At 40.3% G+C, this 24,768-nt stretch overlaps 2 protein-coding genes across 5 annotated transcripts in view; one reads left to right on the forward strand and one right to left on the reverse strand.

The window, feature by feature from the left end:
- The window catches only part of LOC146609264 (class I histocompatibility antigen, F10 alpha chain-like), a 217,268-nt gene that overhangs the window by 23,670 nt on the left and 168,830 nt on the right, over positions 1–24,768 (reverse strand). The gene's annotated exons all lie outside the window — the stretch shown is intronic.
- rxrba (retinoid x receptor, beta a) overlaps positions 10,723–24,768 on the forward strand; it is a 28,899-nt gene continuing 14,853 nt past the window's right edge. For 2 of the 4 annotated variants that reach the window (XM_085346691.1, XM_085346693.1), the window contains exons 1-6: positions 10,723–10,787; positions 11,577–11,725; positions 20,352–20,587; positions 21,108–21,261; positions 21,355–21,534; positions 24,294–24,314. In XM_085346691.1, coding sequence (XP_085202817.1) covers positions 11,710–11,725; positions 20,352–20,587; positions 21,108–21,261; positions 21,355–21,534; positions 24,294–24,314 — 607 coding nt within the window. In that variant the 5' untranslated portion in view covers positions 10,723–10,787; positions 11,577–11,709. The remainder of the gene's footprint in view (positions 10,788–11,576; positions 11,726–20,351; positions 20,588–21,107; positions 21,262–21,354; positions 21,535–24,293; positions 24,315–24,768) is intronic. The other 2 variants (XM_085346692.1, XM_085346694.1) reach the window with 1 other exon arrangement.

Genomic DNA, 24,768 nt, shown 5'->3' on the forward strand with positions numbered 1-24,768 from the left:
GACAAGAGAAGTACATGTTCCTACCAAAGGATCTGCTCTCACTTTTAAGTAAAGAACTCACATCTCAGAAACTTTCCAATACTTAATAATGTATAAACATCACTATCAGAATCAGGCCTTTGCCGGTGAAGGCATTGTATGGATTTAAATTGTGAAAACGTGTTTTCTCCATTTTGAAAATTGATTGAGTTGTCAAAATCGCCGTCTGTTCGTTTTATCTGCTGTGGACCTCGAGGCTCAGCGTTCTCCCATCAGGACATTTTTGTAGCTACAACACAATGTTCAAAAGCTTTTGTCTCTCATCCTATTGCTGTGATCTGCGTCTCAGGGCTTGTGGACAAAAGGTGTCAAACGGAGCAGTGGACTTGGCCTGCCACGTCCTCCCGAGCCTGCTCCTAATCCTATTAATGTGGGCTGCAGAGGAGTATGGATCCCGCACTCCTTTCATCCCGGCAACTATTAAAGTCTAAAGGGGCCCTATGTGTTTATTCTATGTATTTGTGTGTCTGTGTGTGTGTTCTTGTGTGTGTAATTGCATTGTAAGCGTCTTCTTATCCACGTTGTCATAATGTGTTATCCACTGATGCGGCTCGAGGTTGGCCGTCGATTTCGTTCGCTACGGGGCAGATGGACATTTCAATCTCTCGCTCTTTGCTGCTGCCATAGTTGAAAGCTTATGAGAGTCCAGTTCATGTAGTCCAATTTGACCTCACGTAGGCCCATCTATTTAAAACACTTCACAATGACCTATAAAAATTACAGATACATCCTGAAAATACCATGTTTCATGAATTTACAAACTGGGAATTCTAAGGAAAAAAAGAAAGAGCAATTCCAACTTGGACCTCAGGTTTTCTACAGTCTGCTTCAATAATTTTGAGCTAAGAGTGTCACACACACCTTCACATGACATGTAGAATATGTGTAATCTAAACTAAACAGTTTTTACATCTTCATGTGGAGCAGTAAAGATACTGCTCCTGTGTTAATCATGTTAGCAACACGAACGCCAGGAATAGCAGTGCATTTTATTGAAAAATTGGAGTTTTTAATGACTTGTGTGACCCATCGAGTGAACCAGACTGGAGCCTTTGGTGGGCCAGTTCTGACCTGTAGACTGTATGTTCACATCTTTCAGTCTGGCAGGTATGTGAGTGGGTATATTTTGCAAGAACAGCTGATTAGTTAGCTAGTTAGCTAGTACAATGTTTTATTTGTAGAAGCTAAACAATAAACGAGTTCATAAAAGTAACATAAGATCACAGACAGCTCACACTGGGTTGAAGGCCAGGGGAGTAACAGTGTGTTTTTAAAAGAGCTGCAACTGCAAAAGCATCTCAACACATGCAAACCTTTTTGCTTCGTGTCTGCACTAAAACCAGTCTAATGCCTTATTTGTCCCTGGTTATGAACATGATTCAGTTTTAATAACAGTATTAGTGTATCCATCTTGGTGTAGCTCTCATTTCATCATTACCAGCTTTATTATCAGACACCTTTTGTTGTGATACAGTCTCACTTTTACAAGATAAATAGTAATAAATACTATGATAAAGGCCTCAGTCTCACAAGGGTGTTTTTAGGTGTTACTTAAAATGTGTTAACTGTGACTTTAATCTATGAAATCAAACATTGAACTTTGATATTTTTCACACTCCAGCCTTTCATTTTAAAATCTTTTTAATGAGAAAATGGGGAAAAATATATTGTTTAAGGTATTTTCACACGTGAACGTCAGACATCATCAAAGTATTGTCCTTTCTGTCATGCAGGCAGCAGGAGAGGCTCCAGCTGAAAAGTTTTCTGACTGTTGAAGTACGGCATTTGGTGCAGGTGAGGGAGCTGCCTGGACAGAGTGAGCTGCCAAGTTAGAAACAACTTCATGTCCTTTTTACTGAGTTGGATATTTGGTTACCTGCCTGTTACAGAAAGAAAATCATGGGGTGAAGTTAAAGGTGAACTGTGTGCAGTGTCTATGAACAACTGAAGGTCAAATTATCTTCAGCACTTTCATTTTACATTTTAAATTTTGAGTTTTCCGCCAACACAAGCTCATATTTGAACATTACCAAAGGAAATACAAAAACTTCTGACTGAGCAGATTTTATTAGAAACACATGACATTTGCTAACAAACCAAATTCTCTGGTCTCAGGTTGTGCTTTTCATGTATGCCTTCCTTCAGTATTATTCTCTCACACACATATTTACTTTCTCACAGTTGATGCCAGTAAAATGAGGCTCCAACTGTGCAAACAGTCTTTAACAGATAGTCCTTCACTGCAAAGAAGCCTCCTCATTCGATTTTGATAAGCTTTAATCCATTTTTTTAACTTTTAAAGGTGCTGCTGGCCGCTCGCTGCAGTACATGGGCAGCAATTTGTGCATGAAAGAAAAGTTCTAGGTAATGATATGAGATGGGAAAAACATGTAGAAAATGGTTTTCCCATGCTGAGTGAAAGTTTGATTCATTACCTCCCTTCAGTTTGTCTCATTGTCTGCGAGCAGTTTTGAGGCCTAAAACGAAAGGAATGAAATGTTGTCCAAAGGGCCTTTTGTCTTTTTTGAGGTATCACTTATCCGGGTAAAGTGCAGACTGCGGCCACACAGACAGACACGCACTCACATGCAGCCGGCCACATCCTCTCAATAGTCGCATTTGCGTGTACATTGACCAGAGTCAATTGCCTGTCAAATGCAATGTGCGATTAGACACCAGTAAGGCCGAATGCAGCGCTGCCTCCCAGAGCCTGGACGCTGTGGGAGCCCTGCTCTGTGAACCCCACAGCCCCTCTCACTCCCTTCATCCACAGCGACCCCCCACCCCTCCGCCTCCACCTTTTTATCTCACCACCCCAGTTCAATGTTAATGTCCACTGGTGTCCACTCTTCGGATGTCTCCTTCTAGAGTGAAAAAAAATGAGAGAAGAAAGGATGAAAAAGAAAACGAAAATCAAACCTTCGCTCCTTCTTTTCTCACCCTGGCCTCCTCTTGTGTGCTGTCCAGCTGGCTGTGACCCTTGACCTCCTGACCCTTACTCCTGACCCCTGGACTCGTTCCCACGCCACGCCTTTTTGTGTCCACCTCGCCATGGCAACACCTTGGTCACCACTGCTGCCACGGTAACAGATGGACAGGGGCCTGGAAATAACTTCATTCAGCCCCGCCCGGAGGGGTGAGTACCATGGACAATCTGCCCGCACCCCCTTCCTCCCCTCCCTCCCATGTCTGAAACACATACACATCCTCAGACACACTCACTCACACACACACACACTCACTCTCTCTCGCACACACACACACACACACACACACACACACACACACACACACACACACACACACACACACAGCGCGCCCCAACCCAACTCTGCCACCCTCTGTGCCACATTCTAACACCCCAATCCCTTTGGATCCTTTCCCTCAGCAGGGGCCTCTGGGTATCAGGGCCTGATAGAGTCATTAACACAGAGATCCCAGATTCACCCTGGCATGCACACAGGACATACATGAGAATAAGAATGAGTTTCCGCTGTTGGCACAGAAAAGCGTGTAAAAAGACATCCTAAAGTCACCCACATATCCGATTTTACACCGGCGGTATTTATGGTTTTGGGGCGTAGGAGCGCAAACTTCTTTGCCGTGCTGTAATTATCTCTGCTTCTTTTATTAGCCCCATTGTTTTCTCACATCCTTCGATGAGAAAAGGGGCTCGGGGAGAGTTGTAAAGACACAGAGCTGAGCAGCGGGGGATCTGTTTGCCAACCCAGAGACAAGCGACAAACTGAAAAGAATCGCTGAAGAGCTCAATAAGGTGCACCGGGAAAATGAACTGCAACAGTTTCTGTGCTAATCAGTAACTAACCTCTAAACAAGGTTGCATGTGTTGTGACTTCTTTTATTTTGGGGAGGAACATCTCTTGGAGAGAGACACTGAATAGATGTAAGAGGAACAGTGTAATTACTCGTGCTGAATGGGGCCTGCACTGTGCTGGAGAACAGAGAGTTTATGCTGCTGAAACACTCTTTGTAAAGGGAGCTCTGATCCCAGCAAAGACACAAATAAACAAACAAAACGGAGACTACTGACACCGAGGTCTCCAATCTCATGGTTATCAAAATGGTATTCATCTGTGGCAATGGTGGCTTTGCAAAAAAAAAAAAAAAAACATTTAAGTGAGGTCAAACTTTAATTTCCCTTTAAAAAAAGAGCATTATATCATGTTAGGTTCATTTTTAATGTTTTTTGGTGGAAATTTAGCTTCAAACTTTTCAAATGAGTGTAGTTTGTTTTGTTTTTTTTGTGGTTAGACAAACTAGGCTGAGTGGAGAGCAGGTGAGGGGGGGGGGGGGGGGGCATCACAGGCAACCAGCAAAGCACTGACCATTGAGGCGAAATCAAGCAAAGCCACTTATTCAGTTTTTGGGATTTCGTATCCCCCTTACATCCCTGCATAGATCTGCATCCCACTGTCCCTCTACTCTCACACCCCCAACTCTCCCTCCCCTCCTGTGTCCAGCACCCCCTCATTCTACCCAGTCCCCCCAGACCCTTCATTTCTCTCCCCTCCCCTCCTCTCTGCCTCTCACCCATTTCATTGTACCAAAGGAGATTTTCTCCATTGAGGCCCAGTCTCTTAGGTAACCCCAGCGCTGCATGAAATGAGGAGAGGGAGAGAGCGAGAGACAGAGAATGAGAGAAACAGAAAGAGAGAGAGAGAGGGCGGGGAAATTGAGAAAGACAGGGGCGAAGGAAATGTAAAGGCGGAGGGAGGGCCGGACAGAAAGGGTTGAAGAAGGAGAGGAAGAAGGACGCCGGATCAGAGGAGGCAGAGGCAGAGAGAGTGAAAGATGGAGAAGTGGAACAAGTGCGGTCAGACGTCGACAGCGACGCCGCTGAAATTCGGCCCAGAGCCGAGGGAGGAAGACTGACTGGCGGAGATGTCCATCGCACATGTAAGGATGAACGCTCTGTGGCTGTGAGGGACTTCATCATATGCTTTTTGCTGTAATTGGTCGTCCAGATTTTAGGCCACGAAGGGTTCAAACACTGGGTGCTACTGCACTGTTGTCTTCTTGATTTTGTGTGCGTTTTGTTGTTGAGTTTTTGTATTTTTCCTTCTTTGTTTATTTGGGTTTTTTGCTGTTTCGTTCTCTTTTTTTTTCTTCCAGCAGATTTAAACTGTTTTAAATTTACACCTGTAAGTAGCCTGTGTGCTAACAGGAGCTGAAGAGCAAAGTTTGGGCCTTCAGGCCTGTTTTAATACCAGCACTTCATGGAGATTTGAAGCACAGTATTTTATTTAAAAGTGTAGGACAAATATTTTAAATGTAGGTATTAGTCAAGGAAGATAAACTTTATTGCAAAGTCAGTTTCATGGAAAAAGTTTCAGGCGCTCAGTCTGATGTTAATTCGTGACACAAATCATTTACTTTACAAACAAGACCAACGTCAAATGTTTTTAAGTTAAATATTGCAATATAAAACTCTCTTCCTCTTTATTTCAGCAGTTTAGACCATAATTAACACCTTTTTTTCACTTTTTTATAATTTTACTACATTTGTTGGATTTTCTGGTTTTGTGGTTTAACCACAAACTTTATCCTGAACAGAGACTTCAACTGTAAGGAGAGGACCTTCTGAAATGCTGCCATCCTTTGTGGCCATGCTACTCTGCACCTCAATGGTGGGCACACAGCACATGGGGTTCCCATGAATAGACCAGGCCTCACCAAAGACCACATCATTTGGATAAAGATGGGGTCCCACAGAAAGAGAAAACGCCTCACGGAGCGAATCAGATAAAGAGAAAATGTTGCGTACGGCAAATCAGATTAGAGCGGGTCAGAGCTTTAGTTTTTCGTTTGCAGGCCCTCCCACGTCCACCCGCCTGCATCGAACTCTGTGAAATTTACTACTGCTTCTGCTCATGTGTCTGATAATAATGTGCTCCACTGCTGTGCTGAGTTATCATCTCAGGCTTTTGTCTTCTTTGATCCGTGTGACCGTTGGGGGATTCACTTCTTCTTTTGTACAAGGTCACATCGCTGGCTCCCTTTGGACGGGCCTGCCCCCGGGTGGTGACCCCTTCGTTCATCATGGTGTCACCGGCACAGAGGACAAGCATGAGTTAAAGCTTTCTGTTTCTTTTCTCTTCTTTTTTTTTCTCTTCGCCTTCCCGCTCATTCCTGTGTGATGGGCTCACAATCCTTTTAGTTTTTTTTGTTCATCCTCCATTATGAAAGTAAAGCTCAACAAGTGGAGAAAATATTTTTTGGGTGGACCAACACCAATCAGTCTCTGGCCTTAGTGGACTGAAGCCTACTTTAAGTAGGCTATGCACCCGAGTGTCCAAGTGTGCACACTTACGGATGACCAAGAAAAGGATGGAGGTCCGGAGCTGATTGTCCAAACGCAATTCTTGCATGTGCTTTTGTGAAACCAGGAGTTGTGGATGGACATCACGCCCCTGACCTCTGAAAATCAGCGAGGGAGAAACCACCTTTGATGGGCTCTAACCCGGCGGCTTTGCGGGTGGACGAGTGAAAGACACTGAAAGACAAACAGAGAAAGGAGCAGAGTGTGTGTTTATGTAAATGTAAAGCCCGTAAGAACCTCTCTTGACATTTTTTGGAGGTCAGCTTAACTTTTTCCCCCCCACGGGAGCATTATTTAGAAAACTGCTCAAAGGTTTCACTTGTGACAAATGACAAGCTCTTAAATTGTAAATATTTCAGTCAATCTAGGTGTGCAGTGAAGAGAAGCTGGTGAATAATTAATATCATCACTGATTTGAAAAGCACTGGCACCAAACAGAGGCAGCAGGTGGAAAGCAGCCAAAGGAATAGTAAAGAGAAAGAACTTCATCTTGAATTAATCTGGCCATTTACAAAACGCAAATAATGTGCACAATTGCTAAATAATGCAAACTTTCTCGGAGATGTGATTAAATCAATGCCAGTTGGCTGCCGGTGACATTTGGTTTCACTAATATGTATTTTTCTTTCCGCACAGGTGCAAAGTCTAAATGCTTGGAGATGCCTGGCAGTGCAGATCAGGAGGGTCCCATTTTGGAAAGGAGGTAAGAGTCTGTCTGTGGAGCAGAAAAGACTGAATAGCTCTCACCGCGTTAAGTACAGTTGAATGTGTCCGGTTCGCACTTCAGCACCAGAGTCTAGAGAGGGTCCTGCTAAATTTGCACTGGAAGGGGTGAGAGTGACAGAAAAGTAGAATGAATGAGGGGAGGGAGTTTGTGTGTGTTACTCTGTGTGCGCATATGTGTGTGTGTGTGTGTGTGTGTGTGTGTGTGTGTGTGTGTGTGTGTAGTCTCCTCCTCTGTGTTTGCCCCTGTGAGTTTGCTTCTGTGTGTTTCCCTCTGTTTGACAAAGTTCGAGGGGCCAGGCTTGGAGAAAGAAGAGGGAAAATGAGTGAAAGTAAAGGATTTGAATGAGGTGGAGGGAGAGAGGGAGCAAGCTGGGGAGTGGGATGAAAAAAGAAGGCAGGGATCTGACGGAGAGAGGGAGGGAGAGAAGGACAAGAGGACAGTTTTTGGAGGGAAAAGAAGAGCAAGCACCTTGAAATCTCTGTGGCGAGTTTGCTCGCTGCTTCACAGCACGAGTGGCGTAAATTGGTAAGATTTATAGATTGAAGCTGCAGGAAGCGACAACTCGGTCTGGAAATATGTATGGAGAAAGAGAAAGAGAGAGGGAGAGGCTGAGCGCGAGAGAGAGAGGGCGGGAGGGAGATCAAGAGCGAGGCTGCATTAATATGCTAATGGCCTGAGTGAATACACAACAGGCCCACTGACCAGGCTAATCACTGGTGGACACACACTGAGGCTAATCCCTCATGCAGCACTTACACACATGTGGTCACACGCATGCAGTTGCTCATGCAGATGTACTGTACAGTGCAGGTTAAAATACTGGGACAGTTCGTTTGCAGTGCTTTGTGTTGTGGCACAGGTTTGAAAGACTGAGCGTGAGATCAAAGTTCAGGCTTTTATGAGTAATTTCAGGATCTTTTCTACCAGGTTGAATGCTCAGTGACAAAACACGAAATTCTGACTGCATTTAAACTGGAAATGGATTTCTTTTATTGCAGACTGAATGCACAGTCCAAACACAAAAACTGATGAATGTGAAGAGGACTGTGGGACGTAGACGAAGCAACTGAGTGCAGATGTTTTCCAGCTGGTGTTGTAAGTAGATTGACGTGATTTAATTTCATACTATCAGTATTAAATTTCAGATTACAGAGATATACTCAAAACATAATGTGTCACTGTGTTAGCAGACAAAAAAGGAAATCTCCTGAACCACTGAAATGCAGCTGTTGCTCTTATGTGTCTCGTCTGTGTTTTATCTTTGATATCACTGCCATGTGTGTAATTGTATTAAGAGCACCAATAATAAAACTACAATTTAAAAATTTGTCTTTGTGTTTCGATGTGTTTCTTCTTCTGGAGTTATGTGGTAAACTCTTCAGTTAAGTCTACATGTTATTGTATCAACTAATTAAGTTATTTTTCCTGTTGAAAACTGACAAATATATTACAATTTATTTTCACACATAAGTAAGGATAACAGGTTTTGCTGGTTGTTGGTTTTGTCTCATTATTTAAATCACTAAAATTATTTATAATGTTTATGAAGTTAATTTAACTTACAAACAGTAGAAAAGTTCCACAAAGTTTATGAGATAATGTGGCAAAACACATTATTCTCTTAAAAGTATTCAACTGGAAAACAGTATCTGTCAGTGTTGCAATAAAATCTGGAGCATATTTATCACATCATGCTTTTTGTTGTCGTGTCATACCATTTTAGTCCCCTTGAGGGTGACAAAGCACCAACAAACTTAAAGAATTCAGCCACAGCAGATGGAAGGAAGAACCTGCTAAATTGGGAATCATGGGTTTTCCATTAGTTGTTTTTGAAACACAGTTTGTGAACACAGGAGCAGGCTTTTGTATAACACTGCTGTATAACACTGGGTTTGATCTCACTGCTGATTTCTGCATTAATAAAAACAGAAATTGTAAAAATGGAGGCAAAACATTCGGATCACACAGTTTAAGCCAGTTTAAACAGGGACTGATTCTCAGTAAATTTCCATATAAATGTTCAATCCCCACTGACATCAGGTTAAACCGATGACGTGAAAGGTGAATTAAGAGTGTGTACTTTATATCCCTTCATGCTAAACAGACTTTATCAAATTTGCTGACTACTTTTATAATCCTCGTTAGTCATGCATTAAATACTATTCCAGTTTGATGCCTGTTCTCACCCATTGCAATCATCCTGTTCTCACCCATTGCAATCATTGCATTCTGATTTTATTTACATTAAGTACATAATGTTCCAACTATTTTGCACTAGGGTTTGTAAATTTGTAACATTCACACACATTCTGGCTCTAATATTTCAAAATGTAACGGATTATTTCTTATATTTTATGTCAAAATGTAAGCAATGTCAAAACTGCAGTTCATTGATGGTATAATTAATTAATCTAGGTAAAATGCACAGGCTGGCAGACCACATGAAAGCAAGAAAAGCATGACAGGGAACGTTTTTCACTCATTCTAAACTAATAAATCTGAACTCAGCCAGTTCAGCCAGCTAGTAATGTCGATACATCTCAGACACAAAAACTAAAAGCTGAGTAAGCTAACTAAACTAAGCTGTTACCTTGATAAACATTCCCAAAAGACTAATGTATGACAGATATATAAACATTAATTTTGGCAAAAGCAACAAAAACTGTGACAATTGTGAGTGCCAGCATTTCTTCACTGATGGATTTCTTCCATCAAGAAGAAATCTTGCATTTAACTAGTGTTAATGTATGAATAGAGGCATCTACGCTTGAGTCACCTTAGCACTGTGAAATCATTACAAATTATGTGACTTCTCCTCAGATCTCATTGCTGTTTCTTTTATGTTTATATAAACTGATTGTAGATGCTTCATCAAGTTCTAAATTATTTCCCTTTTACATAAAGCAACAGACTTTTCCAACACCCCTTTTGAAAAGGAAAATGGGAAAAAAGATCATCAATAACAGAAAACAAATCTGCTTGAACATTCTCTGTTGTTGCCAATGCAGCTGTTGAGAATATAAACTATTAATAACTTTCACAGCTGATATATTTACAATGAATAAAAAGTACATTTGTGGTAAACACAGCTGAATTTGCATTGTATTGGGACATGCATAGCTTTTTCTTGATAACACAAAGAAAAATCTTTTCTTTTTTACCTTTGTGGTGCAAAGCAGCCACTAACATGTTTCTTTTTCAACCATCAGTCTCTTCTGTATGCCTTACATATCTGCACCTCCTGCAATAACAAAAGAATATTTTTGAATAATTAGGTAGTTAAGTGTTTTGAATACTGAATCTGACCACAAAGGCTATAAAGGATTATTATGATTAGCATTGATTTCTCAGTGTCTGCCAGTAACCTTTTCATCTATGCAGCTGACATACTGAGCTGAACTAGTCTTGACCTCTTGACCCTCTCGCTGGATGTTGTCTCCCTCACTCAGTGACATGTGGGGCACAACACTCCGCACAGTCCACGTCCTGCTTTAAGAAGCAAGGGAAGCCAGCGTTGAGCTGTGAGAGAGCACTAAGCCAAATCCTCCACCATCATCATCATGTTTTCATCCTTGCAGGGGGAGGGAGGGTTGACTACGAGGCAAAGTGGGGGGGAGAGACAGACACACACGAGGCCTAGTCGCCACATCTTTTCATGCGGAGAAGCTGAGCCGCTAAACCGTTAGTAACTTCCATTTATTTGCACGAAATATTTACTTAAAATATTCAGCATCTTTTTAAAAAGATTGCATAGTTAGGGGAAGAAGGACTGGGTGATGGGGTGGCTTGTTCTCGGTAGTTTCGCTCTCCTTCGAAGCTTTCGTGGTAACTAGCATGCTAGCCAAGTTACGTAGCTAAGTGTAGTTAGCTTTAGCGATAGGCTTGTTTTGCCAACTTAAACTATGCTTTTCACGCAATTTATTACCAGAGCTTGTTAGCTTTAACGGAAGTGTTAATCGGTCTAATGCCACTTGATTTTGATGTAATACAAGCCACTCTGCTTCTCGGTAGTCACAGACATTGCAAGTTAGCTAGGTTAGTTTACGAGCTTTGGCTAACGTTGGCTAGCGTGGAGAAACGATGGGTTGTTGCCATCTGTCTGGGCTCCATCTCATTTGGTTTGGGGTGTTTTATTCACCTCGTTGAACCAAGATAAGATGAGCAGTGTTTTGGGATCAGCATGCTGCTTATTTGCGGAATATAACACGGGTGTTTCGATCTGTACTGTAAAAGACAATCTTGGCATCAGCTGAGCAGCTGGCTGCTTTAAAACGTCCAGCTGTAACGTTACGTAAAATCACCTAAAATGCATCAAATACGCAAATATTTCTAATGCTAAGCACAGGTAGAATTCACAGCCGTGTAAAGATAGGAGCCACGATAGTTTTGTTTTGCATCTTTATGCCCAAATGGACCCTCTGTGTCACACTCCTGTTTTATACGGTGCTATTTCTTCTGTTGGAATTTCAGAGCCGTTTTTGGGTTCCCAAAAAAACTCCGGCCCGGGCCTCAGTCCGCGGTCTAGAGTTTGATATCGGGCTGTTAGAGACGGAAGCACGTCGGCTTGTAGCTGTCAGTCAGCCCCTGTGCCCCAACCACCATCATGGGAGACAGCAGAGGTAAGCAAAAGGAAGAACTAATGTGCAAAGATTAATCTTTCAGCACTGCAGACAGGATTATTGTCTAGATGACTTGCATCTGGAAACTAGTGTTAATAATAGATCAATGTTACATTATTATCTGTTGTAAAATCGTAGCTATGAAAGATATGTGGTATGAAGGAACAGAAACTAAAACAAGACTTGCTTAAACATCACAGTGCTAAAGCTTAAACAGATGTGTGTGTGTGTGTGTGTGTATATGGGTGGATGACTGGATGTGTGAAGCGCTTTGGGGTCCTCAGGGACTAGTAAAGCCCTATACAAATACAGCCGTTTACCATTTATGTGTTACATCTGACACAGCTGACCAGGTAGAAGTGTTTTGTTTTTTGTTTTTTTAAATAAATCAGTGTGTGGTGTCCAAAATATCATCTGCCATTCTTCTAAAAGTAAGTAGGTTTTAATAATTGTTTTACTGTTAAAAATAAAATCTCCCATTTGATTGAATCGGTGTTCAACTTGCCGGTTCTAATGTAGGAATAGAATTAACCAATGTACTATAAAAACATGTCAAAGCTAAAAAATAAATTATGTATATAATTCACTGTGAGGCAATCATAAAGTTGTTACTGTGCTAAAAAGAAGGCACTCTTCACTCTTTGATTCTGTTTTTCATTAACCTCGATCCAAAACGTTTCAGACTATCAGCACTTTGAACCTTTATTCCCAAGCCAGGAAAGTAATAACAACTCGTGCCAGTAATGGGGATTTATTTATTTATTTTCCCCTGAAATACATGAACAGCTGAGAAAGTATGCACCACTTAAAATTAAACACACACACAAATCTGAGTAGGGCTGAACGATATATCGCATTTGCGATAATATCGCGACATGATCAAGTGCAATTTTCTAACCGCAAAGGCTGCGATTATACTCTGGACATGTCCAAATTCATGGGCTGCATCCTCCTGAGGCCACATTTGTAGACCGATTACGTCACAGCGACGCGCCGAAGGCTGTCCAAATTACTACCATATCCCAGAATTCATAGCGCGGCCCAGCCAAACTCCAGTTTCCAGCAATGGCGGCCGCTACTAAGTTTTAAAATTACTAATCTTTCTGGGTCACAAAATAAACTTTTAACATATTTTCAGGCGAGAAAGTAGTTGTGTAAACATCAAATATCTGCTCGGTTTATCAAGATATCCCATATTTGCAAAAGTGCTTCGACGTTTTCAGAGGCGTCTGCTACCCACCAGCTCGACAGCTAGCCGGGAGCTCGAGGGTTACTGATGCGGCCGAGAACGGCACAACTCCCGGCACATCATTTTCAGATCACCGCGGAGTTTCGCTGCTCGGGTTAAACGTAATATATAAGTCACTTAGACAACCTAAAAATGTTATTGTTGGGCTTTTTTCAGTGTTTTGTTTGTTCGTGAGTAAATCGGTTTGGCTGAGATTAAAGTTATTAGATTAGATAAAATAAAACTTTATTAATCCCCCGGGTGGGTTCCTCCTTGGTTTTCACACAGCTGACTAAACGTCAAACAGAAAACTTATTAAACAGAAGTATGAGACAGTCGAGAATTTACACCAGTGTCTGGTTATATTTTAGATAGCAAGAAGCAGACGGCCGAGTTTATTAAACTCCACCGAGACAGCGGTGACGCTAATCAGAACTAGCCTTCTGATTAGCTAATCAGAAGGCTAGACCGTCCAATTTCACGCCTTTAAACTTTAAAGGCGTGTTTGTGTGTGTGTTTATACAATTGCTATTATGTTTGCACTTTATGTGTAATGTTACTGACTGCAGAGATCAGTAAGATGTGTGTATTTTTTATTTATTAGTTTTATTTATTTAATATTATTTTTTAATTGAATGACTGTCTAGTAGTTCACAGATGTCGAAAAACTGAGTGTGGTAAAGCCACTGATTTTTTTTATGTATATTTCTGCAATCTGCACATTGTACTGACTTTCATTTTAATGTTTACACCAGGGTTCCTTGTCAGCACTTTATGCTCAGATGTTTGTAAGCTAAAAATAAACTATTGTGTATGTTCAAATATACTGTTGTGATTGAAGAAGTTAAATAAAAATGTCAGTCATCAATTCATGCATCACCTCATGTCATCATAACAGAGGTCTGTCTTCCAGGAAAGAACAGTTTAAAATTAATGTAATATAGTATTGGCCATACTATATGATGTATTGTATGGAACTCCAAAGTGTTCAAAATTAAATAAATAAATAGGTCAAGATGAAATAAATAACTATGTGAATAAATAAGACACAGATATGTAATGTGAGAATGATATTGTGAAATCATGGAACACATTTTGAAAACAATGCTCATTATTGTGAAATATATTACATTCTGCTATATAAATTTACTTATTATTGTGAAATATTATTTCATGGTCATTATTTTTCACAATAACAGAGATTATTCCTGAGGCATTTTATTTATTTCCAGCCGTTTTTATTCCAAAATGACCTTTTTTCAAAGTCAGTCTTTATTTCAAAATCCCGTTTTTCCCGATGGTCTATTTATTTCATAATGCGACTTTTCAGCAGAATGACTTTGTCTGTCAATCAAGAGAGACAGGGCGGAGCCAGTTGTGTGATTGGTTGCTCCTTTACTCAGACATAAGTAATAGCACATGAATTGTCGATTTAGGTTTAATGGTGCAATGCGTCTCCTATGCAGCTGGCGGCAGTATGCAGCTCAAAATAAACTTAAGGCACCGACAAATGCAAAACACTGGGCGCGAATAACGTTACAGGTGTATCAATTCTTGTGAAGGGCATGGCTGCAGGAAACAAGTCCGTTTCTGAGTTACTCAAAGAACTTGCTAACCGCTTAGATTGAACGTCTTCACCTCAGTCTGAGTATTGCAGCAGTGTACTGGAGATGAAGTGGTCCCTGGTCCAAGTTCTCATCACAACCGCACAGGGTTAACGTTAGCAAATGCTAACGCTATCACAGCTAGCTCCACTCCACGAAACGCTGTTCAGGGTAAGTAACGATATGTTATTATTGCTTGGTTAGTCTGTCTGTCTGCCAAATATGAGCTTTTTAAACAGTTTAGTCACAGATTTTTTTTAATACTGTTTTTTATCATAGCAAAGAATTCTATAAATTAGGTAAGAGAAAATAATTGTCTTCTGGGTTAATGTCTGTATTACTATTTACATTGTTGTAGGTAATAGTTATTCATGACTGTTTTAAAGTGGCTTATCTTCTGTGCTAATATGGAAGACAAGTAATCTATGTGAAAGAAAAGAAAGCAATTTTAGTTCAACGTAGTGATTTTGTAAGTGGGTATAATTTGAAAATGCTTTTACTAGTACAGTGGATGTTCTTTAAATATTTAACATTTAAAGTGTGTGTCACTTTACAGACTCCAACTTCAGTTTTGGTTTGGTCTCACCGTTGTAGGTCATAACACAAACAAGTCGTCAAGTCAAGCAGCTGAGGAAAGGGCTTAAGGAAACCATGGTATGGCCGCTTCTGACAGAAAGATCAGACATCATTCCTCTTTTCTTACCAAGGGAATCAGAGACTGCTCCCTGTTGTGAGGTAAGGTCAGGTCACATCTTTTAACATCTGAATAGTAAAGCTATTTGGTTAATTTATGAAGGATGAACATTAATTGTTGACACAAAACACCAATATACTGTTTTGTATGCTTGGGTTAGTTGAACAGCTGGGTTACATTTAATAAAAATACACCTAATGTTGCTGATGCTCTTAAGACTACAAGATAAGTAAAGCTATAAAATGACTGTGGCCTGCCACAGAAGATGAAGATGAGGAAGAAGAGGAATGCTCTCGAGGATAAATGCAGAGTGGCAGGTTACCTTCGGTCCTTCATTGAAAATGGTAAGTCTGCTGCGATAGGTATTTTGCCATTGGTTTTCTCTGATTATACTTTGGTAAATTACATACAGTCCAGTGATCTTGGGTCATTAACAAAGTACACTATAGTAGAGCTGGGCGATATGAGATTTTTTCATATCACGATATATATATTTTTTTTATAAAAGGACGAGCGGTGAGGTCTATCACAATAGTTTAATTTTTCTATTGAGAAAAAGTTATTTCGCAATACATATCGTTATATCGCCCAGTTCTACACTATAGTATAATTTTGTTTTGTTATTTGCTCCATGCAATACATAAGTGGTGGCATTATCAGTTGCACTAGAATTGTATGTAGACTACTTTTAGCTTTGTTAACATAAAAATATCTATAAAAGCTACAACAGCAATTTGAGTGGGGCAAAAATGTCTGGTGCCCTGTATGTAAGTGGTCATCTTTTATGGTATTTCTCTATAAAAGATTCAAAATAATGAATATAGGATGTCATTATAGTTTAAAACAATCTTCTGTTGCAGCATCTTGTGCACAACAAAAAGCCCTCATCAAGTTTTGGACAGGATGGGAAGTCTTGCCGAGAAATGACTGTGGAAGTGGTCAACAGCAATCTTCCAAAGTCTTCCACCGGTTTTGAAGTACTACGTCTTCCTGCACACTACTGTACCTATGAGTCATTTCTAATGGACATTCAGGTGTGTCTCAACTCTGACTCAGGTTTTGGTCTGGTTTACGATTGATTCCATAACCACATGGTAAAATTAGACCATTTCTTATTTCTTGCATCACATTACTGTACTCAGTGTTCAAAGAAACGGACAATCTAGTGAGTTCTAGTTCTTTTTAATACACTTGACAGTGAAAAATACACACTACAGGTGTGCATTTATGGCTTTTTTAATATAAACTGATGAAGAGTTCAGATATCAAAATCAGTTGTTCACTGTACATTATAAATTACACAATATGTTTTGTTTATACTCGCTACTGATACAAAAAAAATTTCTAGAAAAAATTATTTGAATTAAGATGTTACACTACTTTACTGTGTTCATTGTATTAAATCTGCTCAGAGTTGACATGTACTGTATATCCAACCAAGAAATGAATATCATTAAAGTGACAGCTGTATAAAACAAATCCTGTTTTATAGCCACTCACTGTTTTGTTGAAAATGAAATTGGTTATGCTGTTTTGAGTCAGTATTAGCTACAAAGCTGTAAAAAAAAAAAAAATCCTCCTGACATAGAAACTGATTAAATGTAATAATGTCTTTCTACAAGTGATTCTGAAGTATTGGTAGCACAGCAGGGTCTTGTTCATTCAGTGCATCTGGGAGCTGAATCTCAGGAATGGTGATCTCATTTGATGGGCGGCGATTATGTTGTCCTGTCCAGTCCACACCATAATCCTCATCAACCTGAAAGAGCATGCACATGTTTTAAATCTAAACTGAAGAGGTGTTTCCTGCAGCTGTTCCTAGATGGACTTATTGAGTCTGCCAGGGCCTATGTGAGTTGCTTAGGCATTGGCTACCAACTAATTATTCATTCACCCATTCTAGGTCAGGATTGGTTCTCTTCAGGTATAACAAATTTAACTTTGTTTAAAGTATTGCCATCTATACCTGACAGGTGGGATAAAAAAGAATGGCTTGGGAGACACACAGCAAATCTCAAAGTTTTCCAATTAATGCTGAAAGAACCAAGGATGTAAATGTATTCTTGTTTTAGCTTTGCCGAAGACACCAGAGAAAGTATATCTATAATGCTGCTGAAATAGACAAAACCATTTCAATAAACTCGCTATTTAACATCAACCTTGTTATGCATTATCAGAGAACAATCAACTGCAAACAGCAATGAAACATTCAACTATGTACTATTTAAAGCACTAATGACCCTGTTGTCTAACAAGATGTGATAAGTAAGTAGACTGTGGAAAGCTGGTGGGTCTACTCTCTGTGTAAAAGGTTCCTACAGGCTCCACTGACCCCAGTCTCCGAGTTAACACACTAACAGCTAACACTGCTAAACGTGTCTCAACGCCGAGATGGCGCCGATAGCTTTAGCCGTAGCTGCCCCACTTTAGACAGTAACAAAAAAAAGTAAGCGATAATAATTCATTGTCAAACGTCATAATTAAGGTCAACATCTAAACAATGCTGTGTACAGAATCACACAGGTGCTCAATTACAGCATAAACTTACCTTAGACCTTCCTCCGTCATTTCCCTCCTAATTGTGCTCGGAGACACAGAAAACGTATCGGCAATTACCCCGATGGTTATCCCGGACAGCACTAAAGTCCTGAGTGCTGCACCGGGATTTCTAGACGTGGACGGCCAACATTTGAAGACTGTTCTTCCTCGGCGTATTCCAAACGAACACGGTGCTGAATTGCTCTTAAACCTTCGACAATGCTGTCATCGATGCTAAGATTTTGAAGAGCAATTATCATCCAGACATTTCAGAAACATCATCTAAACGACTCAAAACAGTATCTACAGGTAAATGATCCCTCTCTGATTTGCTTAAATGAGCAGAACTGGCTGAAGTTCACACCAGTCCGCCATCCTCCGTGACTTTTGACCTAGCACGCTGTTGCTAGCTGTAGCAGCCGTCCGCGGAGCCGGTATCCAGGAAAACTAGTCGATGGTAAACGATAAGCCAATAGGTGCAAAGGTCCAGCCCACTTACATTGATTGACAGACAAAGTCATTCTGCTGAAAAGTCGCATTATGAAATAAATAGGCCATCGGGAAAAACGGGATTTTGAAATAAAGACTGACTTTGAAAAAAGGTCATTTTGGACTAAAAACAGCTGGAAATAAATAAAATGCCTCAGGAATAATCTCTGTTATTGTGAAAAATAATGACCATGAAATAATATTTCACAATAATAAGTAAATTTATATAGCAGAATGCAATATATTTCACAATAATGAGCATTGTTTTCAAAATGTGTTCCATGATTTCACAATATCATTCTCACATTACATATCTGTGTCTTATTTATTCACATAGTTATTTATTTCATCTTGACCTATTTATTTATTTAATTTTGAACACTTTGGAGTTCCATAGTATTGCTTGTCTTTGTTTAATAATACAGAAGACAAAGACCTTAAAAAATAATCGCATATCGCATCGCAATCGCAATATTGGGGCAAAAAATCGCAATTAGATTATTTTCCATAATCGTTCAGCCCTAAATCTGAGTAATGTAAGGCACAATTCGTTGACTTTGTTGATTTGTTTTTGAAATAACTGTTTTCTTCCTGGCCTGCAGTAGATGATTTATGAGACAACGTGATTCCCTGATTTTTGTTCCTGGGGGGGAAAAAAAGGGGGGGGGAGTGATTACATCAGACGGCAGCCAGTACATCGCCCACAGCAGCAAGAATGCAGCACAGCCAGCTGTAGAAGGGACAGACTAGTTTAAGGAATGATGATGGGGAAGAACACAATTTACATATTATTTCCAACAATATTTTGTGTCATTGTTTTTTTTAAAATAAATCTGATTGAAATTGCACAGTCAAATAGGGTCTTCAGACAAATGAGGTACATTTATTCATATTAATATTCATATTTTTCACATATTGCACCAATAACATAGAACAAACACACATTTCTGCTAAAACTCATGCAAATTGCTGTAGTAAGAATTTTTATTTCCTTTAGAAATGTAAGGAATAACTACTGAGTTCGATTTGACTTAATTTCGCCCTAAAGTCAATGTTAAAAGCAAAGGGAAATTTATATCACCTCATCCACGATAACACAGGTATCTTTACGTATATAGAAATGGCATATCCTCCTGAGAACCAAAGAAAAAAAGTATCTTTCAGTTTAACGTTTTGTTTTTTTTTATAATTTCCTGCCTCTATGGAGCTAAAAGAGGCCACCCAGTCACACGAGATATCACTGGAAAGGTAAGGATGTCCTAAATTGAGCACATCAGGACTTAGTAGGGTAGCTTTAGTAATAAGTCAAAAGATATAGACCAAAAACAAATTTCCATTACAGAGGACATAAATGAATAGGCTGGGTCTCAGGAGGACATCATGATATAATTAAATGAGATGAGCCTGGGCACATCTGTTGTACGAGTAGGAGCCCCGTGTCTGCATCCAATGATAATTTACCGCTCAAAAAAGGAGCGTCTTCAGCAAGCTCCAACAAAGCACAGTGCTTTGCAAATTATGCAGGGAAGCTGTTCCTGATAACGGTGGAAACCACTTGAGGCCAAAACAAACTGTTGACTACAACCAAGCTGTGAAGGAGTCGATCCTACCTGCTGGTGACGTGTGACCCAAATGTAAACAAGTGACTCAACTGAGCTTTGCTGGGGCACTGATCCTTGCACTCCATATGACAGGAAGAGCAAACGGTGGATGGACATTACTGATGGGGTTGCATGGTTGTAAAGCAGCTTATAAAAAAGCTTGATCCACGTTGCAACATCCCTTGTAGAAATAATGTTTTTAGTTTTGTCATGTGACAATATTGTGGAGCTCCTGATGACTTAAAGGCTTAAGTTACTTTAGGTATTGTTGAACTAAAGTGTTAAGCAGTTGTTTTATATTTTCTTAGTGTAAGCTCTCACGTAATGCAGTTTGTTTTCCATACTTTTCACACACATCTAACTGATGAAACATCACAGAGAAAGCCATCCATAGACTTAGGCATTTTTGCTGTGTGCTGTTATTATGAATAATGAAATTTACTGTGTTGTTCATCTTGCTGTCTCTTATCAGATTCCCACAGCCCAGACAGTTCGTCTGTGTCCTCCCCACCTTCGGGCCAGCGCTCCCCTCCGCTGGTTCCCTCAGCTGCAGCTTCCATGACCTCCCTGCCTCCCATCACCACTGCCGGGGTCAATAGCCCCATCAGCAGCATTGGTTCCCCCTTTTCTGTTATCAGCTCTTCGCTGGGGTCTCCCTGCCTACCTGGCACACCGTCAGTGGGTTACGGCCCAATTAGCAGCCCCCAGGTGACATTTTGCTTTGTTTAGTATGGTTCAGTACATGTGGATGTATCCGTCATTTTGTAGGATTTAGAGCTTGCTCCAGCTAAAGTGATGGCTAAACCAACTTTACTCTGTAAATCAGTGTCATTCAAAATATTTCACGTTGTATATGCTCAACATTAAACACAAAGTATTTAAAAAATGCTGTTTTTGCTTTAGTGTTTGTCTTTGATATCAGGAATGTTTGTTCTTTGTTATGAGCCCATTTATATTGTTTTCTGTTTTTTGTTATTTACATGGAAGATTCTAATAGCTGTCTGTTTTCAACCATATGGCAGAGAGAGAAGAGTAAGTAGGTTAAAAAATTAGTTGCAAAGGGCCCATGTTTCATTTTCAGTGTCCTCTAAAGTTTATAGTGCAGTCTAGATCGTAATATTAAACACAGTCTTTGGATTCTTACAGAGATGAAAAGGGAATAGTGAATAATGTATCATAAAAAGCCTGGTTGTCATTGCATTCTGCATCTTTTCTGTTGCTTTCTCAGATCAACTCAACAGTGTCGATGTCGGGGCTTCATGCAGTGAGCAGCTCCGATGATGTGAAACCTCCACTGGGCTTGAAACAGCTGTCATCTCACAGCCCTGGGCCGATGCTTTCCCAGAAACGTCTTTGTTCCATCTGTGGAGATAGATCCTCTGGTGAGTAGACGTCTAAAATACAGCTACTTTCTTTGTGTTGCCTCTGAGTTAGTTTCATCTATGATTAAAAGCAATTTTTCCCCTTTCTCTTAGGTAAGCATTATGGAGTCTACAGCTGTGAGGGCTGCAAAGGTTTCTTCAAAAGAACTGTGCGAAAAGACTTGACCTACACCTGTCGGGACAATAAAGACTGTATTGTGGATAAGAGACAGAGGAATCGCTGCCAGTACTGCCGCTATCAGAAGTGCCTGGCCATGGGCATGAAGAGAGAAGGTGAGCCAGCAGGAAAAGGCCTTGTAATCGGCTTGTTCTTAATCTTCTCTGTGTTATTCCTGTTTATCCAAACAAGTTTAGGTTAAATACACAAAGAGCCAAATATTCACACACAACATACTTTCTGCATCCTTTACAACTTGCAGTGTCCTAAAATCCATTATAAAATCGCCAATTTTTTTTTTTTTTTTTTTTTAAAGGTTTAAAAGGTTTTTTACTGTTAATAGTTGAACAAGAGTGTTGCTGATTTAGCTTTGCAATCTATTCTTGTATAACAAAAGGCCAAGAGTAATGTCCTCAAAGGCGCTTTCAATTGGCCCAGTGTTGTGTTTCGGCCTTGGTGCTTTTGCTGCAGGAACCAGCATCTAAATTAAGTTCCATTTTAAACTTCCAAAAAAGTCCCTGCCTTGTACTTGTGAAAATGTAATGGGTGGGGTTTGCAGCAGTGATCATTTCTGACTGGTGGAGTAGCCAACATGAAGCAATTGAGCCAGCCCCTCACAGTCACACTGCGCAATAGTTTGTAAAAATCAGTTTGGTTACTTTAAAGTATGCCACAGAAATCTTTGGTTACTGTTTGTAAACACAGCATTGAATCTTGGCCCCTAATGTCCCCATTCAAAGGGTGAGAGAGAGAAATGGAGAGCAGCTTCAGTGAGCCGAAGCACGAGTGAAGGAACGGAGAGTGAAAACAAAGAAGTGAAAAGAGGAAATAAACGTTTTTCTGAAATACAAATAAATAAGCTCACATCTCGGTACAACCCTGCTCAAAACTGGTGCTTTGCCAGATTTTGTGTGAAGTTATCAAAGTGCGCATTTCTTCCATTGTGGTTGCTCTGCTGTGTTTTTGTGTGCATTGTAGTTCAGTCTGACACAGCCTGAACACTACCTCAGACTTCATGCCTTGTTAACAGTTATTAAACAATAACAATGTTAAAATGGATGACATGGCAATTAGCACGAAACATCAAACGCCATTCAGAATTCTCACTGCTGTCCTTAAGAAACCTTTACAAACATCTACTAATCTGTATCTTGCCTTGTACAAGTGTCTTAACACTGAAAGTTAAGTTATATCCATTTCAAGCCGGCCCATCTGAGATTATCTGCTGCTAAGCGTCTTAGAGTTGAGCAGTGTAAGTAAGCTAACCATATTGCACCCTGTGCTTTCTCGTGTCCTATTATTAGATTAGCACTGAATTCCTTAGCGTTGTACAATGCAAATTTTATGAACATTGATAATGACTTAATGCAAGTTAAATGTAAGGTATGTCACCACTGTTGTTGCTGATATTGTCACTGTGGTTGTGGAGTATTAAGACGGCACAGATTTAGGAATATTCGAGGCAGCATGCTTTCTGTGGGACCTAATGTCTGCATAATCTGCAGTTTCTGCAGCCTAACTCTGAGCCTAATTTTTTAACTTTACCCAACATTTTAAGAGCTATGATATACCATCCATCCGTCTTCATCCGCTTTATCCGAGGCCGGGTCGCGGCCTAAGCAGAGAGGCCCAGACCTCCCTCTCCCCAGCCACCTCCTCCAGCTTATCCGGGGGAACACCAAGGCGTTCCCAGGCCAGCCGAGAGATGATATACCATAAAAATACAATTAAACACATCTGCTTTCAAATATTCTTCCTTTAATTAAAGCTGTTTTCACACGTTAGCACTACTCCATGTGGTTTAGGGTGAGAATGCTGCTTAGTGTGTTCAGTAGGCAGCACTAATGACATCATTTCAGTAGAGGTAAATCTTCTGGACTATGTACCGGAGTTATTTGCACATCACCACAGTCCACCTTTTTACAAGGGAAGTGGCAAGCTAACGACAGTGAGTCACGCTCACTGTGTTTGTGGTTTGTGCTGTGAAATAACAATATAGAGAAGTTGAGGGCTGCAATACATGTGTAAAAACTATTTAAAAACACACTTCTGTCTTAATCTGATGACGGTTTAACAAATTGGTCTCGTGCCTGTATAAGAACGCAGGTCAGTTAACAGTAACAGACACGATGGCAACCCCACTAGATCTGTCCAATCAGAGCAATCAAAATGGAAGGCATGCAAAAAATCAGAACCAATTCATATGAGATAACTTTATTGTATATTTTCCTCACCAGTCATAACAACAAAATAAATTATTCTTAACAAGCTTCCATGTGATTCCAGGCATCATTCGGTCGCTGCAAATTTGAGTAAAGCTGCTGGAAATGTTGCTGACGCAAATGTTGTATTTCTATCTGCTGCAGCATGATTGTCCGCGTGACACAAATTTCAACATTAGAAGTTATACGCAAAGCTTTGTGTAGCTGTCAGCGCTCCTTCTAATTTGAATAGAAGTAACTATTCTTCCTCTGTCTGCAGCTGTTTGCATGTACTTCTGCAAGGGAGTGTAATCTCTGCCTGACACTCAGATTAGAGAGCTAATCTCAAATCGTGCTGATTATGGAAAAGACTTGTATCTTAAAGGGACTGTAATGATCTCTTAAATTATATGCAACTTCCTCTGCTTTCTATTCTTGCCTGTTAAATGTCACAAATCATCCAAATCTAATTGATGAGCTTGATAAAGCAGCAATGCTACATATTCCATGACTGGAAAGGCTTTAATATGTGTACGATGGAGGATAGAAAGAGCGAGTAAAGAGTGGTAGAGAGGGAGATGGGGGTGGGTAAGCCTTGTAAACACTAACCCCTTTCCCCCTCTCTTCCTCTTTTTGTTTCCTCTCGATCTCTCTCCCCCACCCTCCTTCTGTAGTGGCCAAGATGAACGACAGATGTAAGGAGAAGAGGGAGGGAGGGGTGTGTGTCTGTGCCTGTATGAGTGAGCAGGAAGCAGAGATATTACATTGCCTATCAATTAGGAGCAGCTAGTTTAAAATATTTTTCCACTGTTTCTTGCCAGTGCTGAGAGGAGGACCAGTGCCAGCCTTGAATTACTTCCCCATGTGTTTTTAACCTTCATGGTTACAGGGAAAGTTTGCTGAGTATGCCCACTCGTTCAGTCATCGTTACACTAGTTTAAGTTACCTATTCTTTGCTCTTAACCAGGTGCAGCCCAGTAGAGTCACACTTACAGAAGAGGTCCTCAACCGTGTGGAAACATTTATTTAAGAATAAACTGATGCTTGGTAGTACCGTAGTAAGAATACTGTGAGGATACGTATCCAGATTCTTTTAATTAGCCAACCAGCTGTTGTCTTGCACTGCAGACAGACGCCACTTCACTGTCT

Source organism: Diplotaxodon limnothrissa, linkage group LG22 (assembly GCF_057381915.1).
Source record: "Diplotaxodon limnothrissa isolate DT_005_m linkage group LG22, D_limnothrissa_male_GT1.1, whole genome shotgun sequence".
Classification (NCBI taxonomy): domain Eukaryota; kingdom Metazoa; phylum Chordata; class Actinopteri; order Cichliformes; family Cichlidae; genus Diplotaxodon; species Diplotaxodon limnothrissa.